At 39.9% G+C, this 15,494-nt stretch overlaps 1 protein-coding gene across 5 annotated transcripts in view; it reads right to left on the reverse strand.

The window, feature by feature from the left end:
* The window catches only part of KBTBD12 (kelch repeat and BTB domain containing 12), a 66,480-nt gene that overhangs the window by 39,310 nt on the left and 11,676 nt on the right, over nt 1-15,494 (reverse strand). For all 5 annotated transcript variants that reach the window (XR_002337674.1, XR_002337673.1, XM_013982012.2 and 2 more), the window contains exons 2-4: nt 14,255-15,436; nt 10,438-10,708; nt 7,625-7,775 (exon numbers count right to left, since the gene is read on the reverse strand). Coding sequence is in view for 3 of the 5 variants with exons in the window: in XM_013982012.2 (XP_013837466.1) it covers nt 7,625-7,775; nt 10,438-10,708; nt 14,255-15,324 (1,492 nt within the window). In the remaining 2 variants the exon portion in view is untranslated. The remainder of the gene's footprint in view (nt 1-7,624; nt 7,776-10,437; nt 10,709-14,254; nt 15,437-15,494) is intronic.

The following is a 15,494-nucleotide window of genomic DNA, read 5'->3' on the forward strand; positions in this document are numbered from 1 at the left end:
CATATGAGTCTCACACTTTTAAGATTGAATATATTCATACATATCTTATTTGTTTTGTTGTTATTGGGAACGTATTAGTTTCTCGGTTTCATTTTTGAAATGTTCATTGCTAGCACGTATAAATACAATTATTTTTTGTGTACTTATCTTTTATCCTGTGGCTTTGGCTAAAATTAATGATTAGTTTGTAATCTTCCTCCCTCCCTTCTTTACTTCCTCCCTTCTTTCCCTCCTTCCCTCCTTCCTCCCTCCTGCCTTCCTTCTTCCTTTCTTTCTTCCTTCCTCCCTCCCTCTCTCTGTCTTTCTTCCCTCCCTCCCTCTCTCTGTCTCTCTTTCTTCCCTCCTTCCTTTCTTTCTTTCCTTTCTTTCTTTCTTTCTTTCTTTCTTTCTTCTTTCTTTCTTTCTTTCTTTCTTTCTTTCCTCAATTTCCTACAGCTTCCTTAGGATTTTCTATACATAGGATTATATGATTTGTGAATAAAGACTGTTAAATCCTTCCTTTCCAACATATACAACTTAATTTCTTTTTATTGCCTTATTGCATTGGCTATCACCTCTGTTTCAGTGTTAATAGGAGTAGCAAGAACAGGTATCTGCTATTGTTCCCATCATAGGACTGGGCTTTCACCACTAAGTATCATGTTAGCTGTAAGCTTTTCATAGATACCCTTTTTTTTTCTTTTTTCTTTTTCAGCTGCACCCATGGCATGTGGAAGTTCCCAGGTCAGGGCACTAATTCAAGTCGCAGGTGGAAACTATGCTGCAGCTACAGCAATGCCAGGTCCTTAACCCACTGTGCTGGGCTAGGGAGTGAACATGCATCACCAGAGACAAGCTGGATCATTAACCTGCTGTGCCACAGTGAGAACACCCACAGATATTTTAAAAAGTTGAGGAAGTTCCCTGCTATTCCTAATTTGTTAAGAATGTTTTTTTATCATGAATGGGGGTTGGATTTTGTCAAATGATTTTTCTGCATCTATGAGGTGATACTTTTTTAAATTAATGTGGTATATTATATTAATTTTTTGATATTAAATCAACCTTGCATTCCTGTATTCCTGAGATAAATTCCACTTGATCATGGATATAATATTTTATGCTCCTTAGACTCAGTTTGCTTATTGTTTCTTAAGAATTTTTGATGGGATATAGTCATTTTTTATGTTGATGGGCTCAATTTGCTAATTGTTCTTAAGGGTCTTTGATCTGTGGTCATGAGTGATCTGTAATCATTCAGTTCAGAATATTGTATTTGGTTCGTGATTTTTTTGACCCAAAGGTTATTTAGAAAGTGGTGTTTAATTTCCATATATTTGAGGATCGCCTAAAAACTTTTTCCTGCCATTGATTTATAATTTAATTCTGTTGTGAAAAATACTTTGAATAACTTCTATTTTAAAAATCTATTGAGGCTTATTTTGGGAGTTCCTGTTGTAGCTCAGCAGGTCACAAACCTGACTGGTATCCATGACAGTATGGGTTTGATCCCTGGCCTTGCTCAGTGGGTTAAGGATCTGATGTTGCTGTGAGTGGTGGTGTAGTTTGCAGATGCAGCCTGGATCCCATGGTGCTGTGGCTGTGGTGCAGTCTGGCAGCTGCAGCTCCAGTTCAGCCTCTAGCCTGGGAACTTCCATATGCCACAGGTGTGGCCCTAAAAAGCAAAAAATAAAAAAATAAAAATAAACAAAACCAAAAACTATTGAGGATTGTTTCATGGCTTGTCATGTAGTTTAGCCTGGAGAATGTTTCACATGCACCTGAGATGTATGTGTATTTTGCTATTGTTTATATGTCTGTACTGTAGATGTCAGATAGGTAACATTGATTAATAGCCCTATTTAGGACTTCTGTAACTGCTCATTTTCAGTCTGGTTATTTTTATCAGTTATTGGTAATGGGATAGAAATCTCCAATGATGAACATCTATTTCTCATTTCAGTTTTTGCCTCATGTATTTAGGGCTCTGTTGTTGGGTATGATACATTTTTAAATGATATATGTTCCTCCTGTTTTGACCATTCTATTATTATGCAATTTCTCTTTGTAATAATAGTTCTTGTCTTAATGTCTATTTTGTCTGATAATGATATAGCACCTTCAATTCTCTTAATGTCACTGTTTACATGGTATGACTTTTTCTATAAAATGACAGTAAGCCTTTAACCTCTCTGTGGACTTGACTATAAAGTGCTTTTGTTATAAACAGCATATACGTGGTCCTATTTTCCTATTCAGTCTGAGAATCTTAGCCTGTTGATGGAAGTGTTTGATCTGTTCCCATTTAATATAATTTTTGATATGGGTTTTATAAATGGTTGGATTTATACCTGCCATCTTGCCATTTGTTTTCTGTTCCTAACTTCTTGTTCCTTTCTTCCCCCTTTGTTGATTCTTTTGTGTTTAATGTTTTTTAAGTGTACCATTTTAATTCTTCTGATTTTTAAACTATTTAAATTTTTTTCCTAGTAGTTGCTCTAAAAATTCTAATATGCATGTTACTTTATCACAATCTATTTATGGTTAATTCTGGTGAATTTCTTTAACTTATGGCAAGTTTGTTCCAGCATATCTCTATTTCCTCCCCTTCTTCCTTCCTTCTTTTTTTTTTTTTTTGCTTTTTTAGGGCCGCACCTGAGGTTCCCAGACTAGGGGTCGAATGGGAGCTACAGCTGCTGGCCTACGCCACAGCCATGTGGGATCTGAGCTGCATCTGTGACCTACACCACAGCTCACGGCAATGCCGGATCCCAAACCCACTGAGCGAGGCCAGGGATGGAACCCACATCCTCATGGATGCTAGCTGGATTCTTTTCTGCTGAGCCATGACGGGAACTCCCCCCTTCTACTTTCTGATATTGTTATATATACTATATCTACATCTGTAGTAAACCCAACAATATAATTCCACAATTATTGCTTTATATGCTCCACTATCACTGAAGAAATTAAGAGAAGAGAAAATCCTACTTTCACAGCCTTTTATATTTACCTACATTCACCATTTCAGCACTCTTCATTCCATTTCTTCCTGTAGATTCAAGTTACCTGATATCAGTTTCTTCTAACATGGAGGATTTTTGTATTTCTTCAGGACTACTTTAGTGTTTCTTGTAAGTCTTCTAGCCATGAATTATCTTAGTCTTAGTCTTTATTATCTGGGAATGTCTTTGTTTCACCTTCATTTCTGAAGGACAGTTTTCCTGAACACATAATTCTTTAATTATTGGGTAGGTTTTTTTTTGTTTTGTATTATTATTATTATTATTATTATTATTTTTTGCAGCATGAGGAAGTTGCCAGGGCACGGATTGAACCCCTGCCACAGCAGTGATAACGCTGGATCCTTAACCTGCTGAGCCACTGGGGAACTCCTGAATGCAGAATTCTCAGTTGAGTTTTTCTTGCAGCACTTTGCATGTATTCCACTGCATTCCTGCCTCCCTCTTTCTGAGAAGTCACCAGTTGAGCACATTGTTGTTGCCCTCTAGATGACGTCATTTTTTCTTGCTGCTTTTAAGAATTTTTTGTCTTGTAATAGTTTATCTGTGATGTCTTTAGATTAGGATCTCTGTGAATTCATCTTCCTTGGGGTTTGATGAGCTTCTTGGATCTGTAGATTAATGTGTTTCTCTCAAGCTGGAGAAGTTTTCGACCATTATTTATTTGAAAAGAAATTTCCAGCCCTTTCCCTTCCCCTCTGCTCCTGTCAGGACTGCCATCATACCTATATTGGGAGTCTTGATGTTTTCCCTTGTCTCTGAAGTGCTGCTAGTTCTTCTTTAATTTTTCTCACTTTCTTCTTCAGATTGTATAGTTTCTATTGATCTATTTCAAGTTCTCGGATTCTTTCTTCTGACTTCTCAAATCTGTTCCTATTCCAGGATTTCCCTGGAAGATCCCTGTTACATTTCTTGCTGGTTTTCCTATCTGCTGCTGCTTCAACCAGGATGAAAAGCTCAGTCTGGGAGAGCTGCAGGCTTTTTCCAGTTGCCACTGTGAGTCCGGGTTTTCCATCCTTCACTTCCAAACATGTCAGCCCCTCTTGGCAAACAGAGTGGCTAGGTTTCAGAGCCAGCCCCTCTCCCCGGGACCCCCAGGCTGCATGGCTGGGTGGGGTATGTGTGGCCAGCATCTCAGGCTGCCTGAACACTGACTTCAACTTCAGCAGTCCTGAGAGGTTAAGCTCTTCTCAATTTTTTTTTTTTGTCTTTGTTTTTTTCCCAGAGATCTGAAATGGGTTGTTTTTGACAAATTTGTCTGGCTTTATAGTTGCTTTTTGGGGAGAGGATGTCTATGTTTTACTTCTCTGGAGCTACAAGTCTCATGCTTTCACTTAGACTTTGGCCTGCTAAACATTTGCTGCCATATTGGTTCTTAGATGATTTCAGGGAATTTTAATCATATGTTTTACCCTACAGTTTTTGGTCTTTTCAGTGGGAGGATCAGTCTGGATAGCTAGTCCGTCTTTCAGAAGAGCGTTAATACTTGTCAGTTATTTTCCGGCCATTAAGTGAAATTCTTTATGCAAAGAATTAAGCAAAGTGTCTGTATCATAAAGGGGCTCAATGAACTTATATGAACCCTTGCGTTGTAGGGATTATACGTGCACTATTTTATTTAGTCATATCTCTAATAAAAGGTCGGCAATCCAATTTCAATATTAACCAAAAAAATAGATACTGACCAAGGACATGCAGGTACTAAGAGGGAGTGGGGATGTGGGGCTTTCCCCACCCCACCATACCTCCTCCATCATGGAGGAGGTTCCAGCAGCCGCTCTTTCAGGGTAGCCTGTAGATCATCCAGGAGACCGTGAGGAATTCAGTCCATCACAGGGCTGAGGGAGAGAGCCTACTGCTGTGCTAACTGGCAGTGGCTCCAATCACAGCGAGGCACACAGATTCCCCAGCACAGACAGGGTGTCCGCCAAGACTATGGGCACCTGTGTGAGTCACTGAAACTGAGAAAGTTTGGGGTTCTTAGTGATATTTGCCCACATGCCAGTTATACACACAGTGAACAATTAAACCGGAATGAAGTCTACCACAAAAATACCTAAAGAACCAAAATTCATTCCATTTAAAGCATATACAAATATACAAATACTTGACAAAAATAAAAGCTTATACACATATTTGTGAAGTAAGTAGACAATGTTAGGAAAGTTGATCTTTTGGGTTGAATGTTATGACACAGTAAATTTTGTTAGAATGATTGTGAATCTGGTCCTCACAATATCCAGAAACTAACTCGGTGCTACTGTAAAAGGCTTCCTCCCCACTTCTACTTTCTTCTCCCCCTTGATCTGTTCTCAACACTCTTCCTACAACCTTCTCTGACCATGTTGCTTCTGCGTAGGGTCTCTCTGCTCACACTTGTCCCCTCAATTCTTCACCTTCCGCCTGTACACTCTGGCTTCCACTCCCCTACCTACCTCTGCCTCATGCCCCCTGCTCCAAGGCCCATTCTCGCTCTCCTCTTTTCCTCTACTCCTGGCACCTCTGTGCTCACCTCCATACCTCTGCTTCTGCCTTTCCTTTGCTTTCCCTGCCCGTCCTACTGCCTCTTTGTCAGGGCACAACCTTTCCTCTACTCTGCTTACCTTTAAAATCTACTTCCTTCCATTCATTCAGCAGACATTTGTTTACATCATGAAGAGTGAGCTCCAAAGCTGTCTTTGCTCATACAATTTACCAAAAAGACACCATCAGCTTTATTCCACATCTAGCCTGCTTATAGATCCACCCTTGGAGGAAAATTTCATTTTGCTTCAATTGATACATCACTTTTATCCCATTTTTGACCACCCCCAACTTTAACGTAATGAATAGATGAGCCCTTCACTCCCTTGAAGTATCAGCTATCCTAGGCGAGCCCCCCGGCCTGTGACACTGCACGCGGTTGTGAGAAAAGTAACAAATACATACCCAGAGAAAAAAATTATAATTGCAAGAGAGGGAGTTCCCATTGTGGCTCAGCAGTAATGAACTTGACTAGTACCCATGAGGATGCGGGTTCGATCCCTGGCCTGTTCAGTGGGTTAAAGATCTGGCTTGGCTCTGTCGTTGCTGTAGCTATGGTATAGGCCAACAACTGTAGCTCCAATTCGACCCCTAGACTGGGAACTTCTGTATGCTTGCACGTGTGGCCCTAAAAAGACAAAATAATAATAATAATACTAATAATTGCAAGAGAAACTCATAACTGAGGTAGTCATAAATTATAAATTATGTTGCATAATATTCTTGTTCTTAAAATCATAGAACTATTAATGTTGGAGTGCATTAATTATTCTGCTTCATGCTGTGCAGGCAGCCAAGAGATAATGGCTTGATTTGCTTTCAGCCCATTTTTTCTTTTCTTTTCTTTTTTTTTGGCAACTTCTTTATTACCCATCATCTTCCCCATGTTTTTGCCAGTTAGCCATGAATGCAGAGAGGATGGAATGAAGAATCGGCAGTTATTTTACCCATCCACTCAGCCTTCCCATGGTCATAGGAAAGTGGTTGGCAGGGGGAGACAGGAACTTAATACAAGGTATGGGAAGGATGGGGGAGAAAGAGGAAGTTATGGAGTCACTTTTACCCACTTTAGTGGGAAGAAACCAGTCCACCAATCCCTACTGGCCAGTCCAAGACCACACATATTCATTCCAGGGACAAGAAAAAGATACATTCAGATAAAAAGTTATTTGATGACACCCCTGCAGGAAGTTGGTGGGTGAGGCAGGATGAAGAGGATTGGCAAAACCTGTGGCATTGTTTTACCTACATCGTTCTGAATAGGCATTGTTATTGCCTACTCAGAATTTTTTTTTTTTTCTTTTTAGGGCTGCACCTGCATATGTAAGTTCCCAGGCTAGGGGTCGAATCAGAACTGCAGCTGCCTGCCCACACCACAGCCACAGCAATGTGGGATCCAAGCTACATCTACGACCTATACCACAGCTTAAAGCTCCAGCAACTTTGGATCCTTAACCCACTGAGCAAGGCCAGGGGTCAAACTTGCATCCTCATGGATACAAGTTAGATTCGTTACTGCTGAGCCACAATGGGAGTGCCTTCTTTTTTTTTTCTTTTTGTCTTTTTGCCTTTTCTAGGGCTGTTCCCTCGGCATTTGGAGGTTCCCAGGCTAGGGGTCTAATTGGAGTGGTAGCTGCCGGCCTATGCCAGAGCCACAGCAATGTGGGATCCGAGTTGCATCTGTGACCTACACCACAGCTCACAGCAACGCTGGATCCATAATCCATTGAGCAAGGCCAGGGACTGAACCCACAACCTCATGGTTCCTAGTCGGATTTGCTAACCACTGAGCCACAACGGGAACTCTGGGAGCTCCTTCTTTACAGAATATTTTACTTAGTGGATATATAAGGTTGTATCACTACTACTATTCTTGCATTCCAAGCAACGTGAAAATTTGGTAAAAATAACTTTGCTTCGACAAGTCAGTGCACTTATTTAATCTTATCTGTGCTCTAGAAAATAAGAAACAAAAGTAAATTGGGGGCTAGTTATGTATATATTTGAACTGGGATGCAAGAGGAGAAAATATTTCATTTTCACTGAGGCAAACTGCTGAGAAAAATACAAGTACTTATACTCTTTTAGCTTCCTCTTACCCAAAACATAAATCTCACTGTTGACCACAGCTGTACTGAATCGGTACTTAGCATACTGCATGGGTGCCCGCTCTGTCCACTGATCTTGGCTGGGGTCATACTTCAGCAGCTTGTTGCTTAATCGATCAGGCTCTTCATCAGGAAGATCCATCTGTATGAAATATGACAGCAAAGATAATAACACACCATTTAGAGACATTGGTGAGCAGAGGAGTGCCGTTAATCAAAGCAGACAACCAGGGAGATAAACAGAGGTTAACTGCAGTGGACCACACACACACACACACACACACACACACACACCCACGATGTGGGGTTATATGTACACTGTCAATATCTGAGGAATTTATATTCGTGGTCACAGGGCTGAGGTGTGGGGTTATAGCAAACAACCTGTGATCTTAGCAGGGAGACAATTAGGCATTTTTTTTTTTTTTAATGAAGCACTGCAAAGCCTTAAAAATGAAGCCAAGCTTTTTTGAGCATATTTAAAGTGCAATTTTATTTTACCAAGCTTTATAGTGGTGGGCTTAAATACTATTTGTGAGAAACTAAATTTAATAATTTATAATGCATTTTTCTTTTATATTTTTCTAATCCAGCTGGGATAAAATTACAAAAATGTTTTAGTGATTTAGTAATGAGAGTATTTAAAAAATTTTTTTTGGTCTCTTCCACAGCATGTGGAAGTTCCCTGGCCAGAGATTGGATCTGGGCTGCTGCAGTGACAACATCAGATCCTTAACATGCTGCGCCACCAAGGAACTCCATGAGAGTATTTGTATACTATAATGGAGTAGTCTGAATTTAATATTCAAGATATATGGATTAACACAAATTATCTCCAGTTCTTTTTATCTATCTATCTAGCTATTTTTTAAATGACCAGAGACAGAAGTTGAATACATATAGATGTGTGTGATTTTCCCTACTTCTAAATTTCAGATGAAATAATATTTTTTGTCTACAATGTGTTAGGAATTTATATAACTTCAAGCTAAAGATGCTTAAGTGTCTTTTGCTTTTTGATTCTGATGCAGGTGTTCCACACAGAAATAATTTCCATGCTTATGAAAGCTGTATGCAGTCAACCTTCGCTAACTGCTTTAAATATGTCATATCAGAGCTGTGGTCACCACAGTGTAAACACAGTCCCATGCTACTGTGCAATCTTATGTACTGTATTTAGCACAGACTAGCAAAAGCTACCGTGCAATCTAATGTACTATATTTGGTACAGATTAGCAAAAGCTCTCATTATGTAGTAGAGTCATGTGTTCATAGACATTATAAATTAGGAAATACTAACTTTATTATTTTAATTTTCCTTCTAATTTAAGTATTTAATCTCTGTTTTAGTGAAAGAAAAGCCAAAATAAGCTTCTAAGTTGTCTTTGGTATAAATTGCAAAAGAATTATATAGTGAATAGTTCAGAAAAAGCTTAATACAAATAATTTGTCAGGTCTTAGCTACCGACTGTGATTAAATCTAAGCTACTTTTTGATACAGAGCATGAATTTTATTTTTCTTTTTTTAAATTACAGTTGATTTACAAGTTGTGCCAATTTTTGTAGTACAGCAGAGTGACCCAGTCCTACATATCATAGCATGTATTTTGATGTATTCAATGTGAAGTTGAAGTTTTTGAAACAGGTATGCTATATCATAAGATGCAAAAGCCAAGCTTATGAAATGATTGCAGACAGCTTCAGTTTTATCATGAAGCAAATCTTGAAAAGCAAGAAATCATACAGGAAAAAATAAAATTATTTTATGTCATGGGGACAGCAATGAGCCGGTAAGACTAATTTTTACTAGAAAGATCAGGTGGCCAGGGAAGGAGGCGACTGGAATGAAACTTCTGTGAGAGCCCCAAGGCACGGGAAGGGGCACCAAAGAGAAAAGAAAGAGCCACTGTGGTCCTAGCTTTCTGGCTTCTCCATCATGCCTTGCCTCCCCCTTCTGGGCCTCAAAAATCTCCCATTTCTCTGTCTGCTGACGCAAAGACAGGAAGTGCTTAAAGCCACAGTGTATGTTTATGGAAATGGCTGTGCCATTACAGGATAAGCATTCTGAAGTCCCACTTAGATTCAGAACTTGAAAATGAAAAAGACCTAAGAGTTACTGGCTTGGTCACAGAGCTTTAAGCAGACAGAACTGGGATGGGGACCCAGCTTCTCTGCCTCCTGCCTAAGATGCTCCTGACAGACAACCCTCAGTGAATCTTTCATAATCACAAGAATGGGAAAGTTGTGATGAACACAGCACCAATACCAAATGAAGCCCTATCTATGAATAACACACTTTAAAGTTCACTCTCCTTAGCTGTGTTGACATTGTCAAACCTTCAGTTTAAGAGTTCCTGTCATGGCGCAGCAGAAACAAATCTGACTAGGAACCATGAGGTTGCGGTTTCGATCTCTGGCCTTGCTCCGTGGGTTGAGGATCTGGTGTTGCTGTGGGCTGTGGTGTAGATTGCAGATGCGACTCGGATCCTGCGTTGCTGTGGCTCTGGTGTAGGCCAGCAGCTGTAGCTCTGATTGGACCCTGGCCTGGGAACCTCCACATGCCTCGGGTGCGGCCCTAAAAGGAGAAAAAAAACCAAACAAACACAAAGCAAACAAACAAAAACCTGACTCTTAAGAACTATTATTAAAAAAAAAAAATCTTCAGTTTAATATTCTAGAATTTAAAAGCCTTTCACCAAAATGTGAGTTACACTCTTTTAGTATGCAACAACTGCAACATTTCTCAACATAGCAGCCAGACTCAGCTCAGCCATGCCAATGAAGTATCCAGGAAATTTCTTAACCTGAGGGGTCCAGCCTCCAATCACATAAAGTTTATTATTCACTGTTACTACAGCATGACACGCCAATTGTAGTGGAAGGGGAGCCACCCTTTTCCAACTGTCCCGTTCTGCAGAGTACTTATCAACATAGTTTGTAATAAGATACTGGTTTTTAATTTTCATCTGTCCTCCTATGACATAGAGGTCATTATTGACACTGCCCAGAGCATAGAGCTCTCGAAATTCAGTTGTGCATAACTTTTCCCAAAACTGGTTGCCTCTATCATGATACCTGTAAATTAATAGAGAGAACCCAGGATTAGAGTTAATATAAAAACAACTCTCCAAAGAAACACACTTGTTTCCTTTTCAATTAAAAACAACATGATTTAGTTCTTTTAATTGGAGATGAAAAAAGCATCAATATAAAATAGCAGTAAATGTTTGTGCTTTTGGAGGCCAAGAAAATCATTTGCTAAAAGAGAATAAGTAAAAATAAAGAAAAAATTTAAATGTCCTATTTTGTAGACAAGAAGTCTCACTTTAATACTAAAAAAATCAGTTTTAGAGCAGAGAATCTGGAAATATTTCAATTCAGATTTCTAATGGGGTGATGTAGGATATACAGAACTTTAAGAATTGTTCTTGTGGTTCTAACCAGCTTAGAACAGAGTCAGGAGCACTCTAGTGTATAAAAACCTGCCTGTAGGGGTCTGCTGGGCTTTTAGCATCTATTTTAATTTGTCCATTAGATATGATAATTTCAGTACTTTCTACCTTGAATAAGTATGTCAGTCTGAGAAGAGTCCTGGGAGAAAAGCAGTGTAAATGGTCTCTCAACACCTCCTAGACTCCAACACATTAAGTAATCGTGTGTGTGTGTGTGTGTGTGTGTGTGTGTGTGTGTGTGGTGTGTGTGTGCATGCACATATGGCATTACATAGTCCCTAAGTACACGAGTCTGAGGCCATCCTCTGTCTCACCTCTTGATGATGTTAAGTCTATTTTCTCTGATTATGATTGGAACACGAGTCTAAGGACAAAAGTACTTATGGAGACAGGTGGATAAAAAATATGTGAAATTAGATTTCTAGAAAATCCAGAAAGTATACTTGGAATTCAAAACTAAAACAAAATAAAACAATAAACCAAACCCAGAAAAATGTGGAAAATAAGGAAGAAAATTTGTTCTGTTGGGAAACAAATGAAGAAATTACATATGTTCAACACAGAGTAAAATTTCTAAGTATAGGCAACTTATTTTGCTTCAAATGTTTGACAGTTAATCCTATTACAGGAGCCTTCCCCATCCCCAGCTGTTTTCTTACATTCTTCCCCAGAGATGACTTTTTACTTCAGGCTTCCTTCCAGCCAGCATGTCTAGTCTGGCTTGCCACAAACTGGACGCAGACATCGATCAAACCTTATGACAGCCGCCTGCAGTGTGCTTCCAGGTAGGGAACCGAAGCCCCAAGTACCACAGGGAGTATTTTTACCACCATTTATTTTTATTTTTATATATTTTTTGCTTTTTAGGGCTGCACCCGTGGCATATGAAGGGTCCCAGGCTAGGGGTCAAATCGGAGCTATAGCTGCCAGCCTACAACACCACAGCCACAGCAATGTGTGATCTGAGCCGCATCTGCAACCTACACCACAGCTCACAGCAATGCTGGATCCTCCACCACTATTTTTAATTGTACTGGATTTTAAAAGAGATGGGGGCTACTGAAGCAAAGATAATGATATATAAATAGAACTAAGGAGTTCCTGTTATTGCGCAGCGGAAACGAATCCATCTGGTAACCATGAGGTTTCGGGTTTGATCCCTGGCCTTGCTCAGTGGGTTAAGATCTGGAGTTGCTGTGGTGTAGGTCACAGACACTTGGATATGGCATTGCTGTGGCTGTGGCAGAGACTGGCAGCTATAGCTCCAATTCAACCCCTAGCCTGGGAACCTCCATATGCTTCAGGTGCAGCCCTGAAAAGACAAAAGACAAATAAAGAAAGAAAGAAAGAAAGAACTAAAAAATGGGTTTTGGTTTTCTGAGACATGGTTTAAGAAAAGAGGCCAAAAACAAAATATATCTCCTTAAGGTTGAGAAGTACATGTTTGTTGGGCAACTTGCTTATCTGATTTTGTTTTAACATTTTGAACTAAAAATGTGGAGAGAAGATGTCCAGATAAAACTATAAAACTTATTATTTTGGATATGGCATAACAAAGAAAATAATAGTGACAAAAGCATTCAATATTCACAGAGGTTGACAGTTTAAAGACAACACATATCCTCAGCTGTCTGTCCACTAAAGTATGAGAGACAGTTAAAAGAGATGAAAAGGTGTATTTTTTTTTTTATAAAGAAATGACCTACTAGAGCACTAGTCTTCTTCCTCTTTTGAGTCAAAAAGAAACACTTCTGCATGGAAATCTCTGAACTAAAGCAGAGGCCAATTGAAGAGCCTCTTGGCAAAAGTAAAAGGGCTAATGGTAGGAAAATACCAAAGATGAGAATTTCTCACCCCATCGCAAACCTGGCCTTACAGTGACCTTCAGTAGAACTACAGGACTTGACCTGTGCAGGCGTCTGCTGGGCGTATTATGTAAGCCCCAAGCAGAGCTTCTGGTAATCTTTATTGCCTTGCTGACAATTCCATTGTTGGAGGAAAAGAGGGCAACTGATACTTTACCCTAATTCTGACCAAAGTGGAAGAGCTGTTGGTGACGGGAACCTGGGTGAGCTCAAGATGGATAAGCAAGAAGATGCGGGGTGTCCTGGACAGGGGAGCAGGCTTTCAAATCGGTTGTGAGGAAAGATGTGTGAGGATCAAAACACACACCTGGCTGGGCTGGACACTTAAGTGTTAACTCTGATGGCAGTGTTATGGACCATCTATGGGGAAGAAAGAGCTGCTTAGAGAACCCGAGGTGGAAAGAAGAGCATTTGACCTAGAGTGTGGAGGGCCCTCTGTGGACACCCCGTCAGAGGCCCAGATTCCCCTGCTCAGTGACCGCTCACTCTGTCACCGCAGGCAGAGCATTGCTGGGAGATGACAGGAAAACAGCTGACCTCTCATTTTTCCTCTGCCCCCCTTCACTGTTACTTGCCACGGAAAAGTCTGAGAAAACCCTGATACAGGCCTGGGGTCAGGGAGGGGTCTATAAGGAGAACTTGAGAGCCTATGCACTCAGTTTTTATTTCCCTGGTTAGATTTAAGAGCCGAATTCTTGCTGAATAGCAACAAACAAGTCTTTTCATCCTCACATACAAGATCCACAATGACAGGCTGCTTCTCACAGACGCTCCTGTTCCTCTTACGATTCTAGAACTGAAGTATTCATGCCCGGCACACATTTTACACTACTGGAGGTTCAGGAAAGACCCACAAGTCAGGGGTACAGAAGGAAAACTGACAGGCAAGTAGTAATTTTGGTCAAGAAAAAAATTACTTATTACTCTGAATTGTGAACTCAAAAAAGTCAGTTCAAAGGAGTCAGTGTTAATTTTTTTCTTATTAAAAGTTATATCCAACTCTTCAAAAACAAAACAGTTATATGAATAAATAATGAAAGTTAAGAGTGATAATATACAGTGGAATCATAAAACCCATACATTTAACATACGCAAATTCAACTATATGTTCTTAACAATTAAAGGGAGAGAAAAAATAATTTGAAAATGTGGATGACTTCATTATTAATTTTACCTATATGTAAAAATATGTGATGACAGATTAATTTAAGATGCTATCACTCAGCAGGACTTTCTTCCACTGCTGCTAATGTCAAAGCAAGACAATGAAAACAGACTTAGCAAGCATACTGCTAGATACAAACCTATAGATTTCAACATTCTTGCTCTTTTGTCTGGAGAGTCTAGAGGCACTTGCCTCACCAGCCACAATGATAGTGTTATTTTCCATGACGACACCAGTACACACGGTGCCTAAACCCTCCCCATACTTGGGAGATGAAATGAAATAGGTCTTGCGTGATGCAGGATCATAGCAAAAACTGGCATCCCCGTAGTTCCTGTGTCTTGACCTGATTCCTGAAGAATTGTTACCAATGCAAAGCAAAAGACTGGTGGTCTCCATGCCGTAACGCAGATTGAGAGCATGTGGCTGGGGAGTCTTGATGGCTTTGAATGCATTTTGAATGATGTCAATGCAACCTGCATCACAGAGAAGCATTGTGTTCCTTCTCAGGGCTTGTCTTAGAAAAGAAGGACTTATCAGTTGCAGCCTAACTTGCTTCAGAAGCTCAACGAGATGCTCCGTGCGCAGTGCTCGGTTATGATTTACCCATCTCAGAACTAGGTCCAGAATGCTCTCTTCTCTGGTTATGTTCAGGTCATCTGATTTAATAAGCATCAGAAATTGGTGCACTTCAATTTCTAGTATCTCTTCATGTAAGCTCACCTCAGCAAAGTGCTGATATAAATATTTCTTCGATTGATCAGCTAAATCTTCAGCTCCAATCTGCTTTGCAAAATAATAGATACCTACACAGTTCGAGGCATCCATATGGTCCATCATATACTTCTGACACACCTGAAAGACTTCTTCCATCTGCATAAAATAGGCAGCCATGGCCACCGTCTGCACATTGGCATTGCTGATCTCCAAAGCCGCACTGTACATGTAATTTAATATCACTGACACACTTTCTGCTGTGATGTCATAAAGTATGACTTCCCTTTGAGTACACTCAAGTAGTCCACAGGTAAACATGGCTTTGAAATAAGGACTAAATGCAGCCAGGACCAGCCTGTGGCAAGGAAATTTCTCCTCTTCTGCTATGAGTACAACATCAATCATCTCTGCTAATTCTTTCATGTTCTTAATTTTGTTTAGTAGATACAAGCCATGTTGGAATTTTTCTTTTCCCTCACTCTTGCACTCCATGGTGCACTCTCCAGTGTTTCTGAGTAAGTTTTCTTTGAATGTAGCTCAATCCTGGAGGGCCTGTTTGTGCTTCTGATCACTCACAGAGCAACAGAGATGTCATATAACATTCCTGAGGGAAAGAAAAGAAGCAGGTTTTTTTCTTTTTAATTTTTATTTGTTTTGTCTTT

The sequence above is a fragment of the Sus scrofa genome, chromosome 13, assembly GCF_000003025.6.
Source record: "Sus scrofa isolate TJ Tabasco breed Duroc chromosome 13, Sscrofa11.1, whole genome shotgun sequence".
NCBI classification, from domain to species: domain Eukaryota; kingdom Metazoa; phylum Chordata; class Mammalia; order Artiodactyla; family Suidae; genus Sus; species Sus scrofa.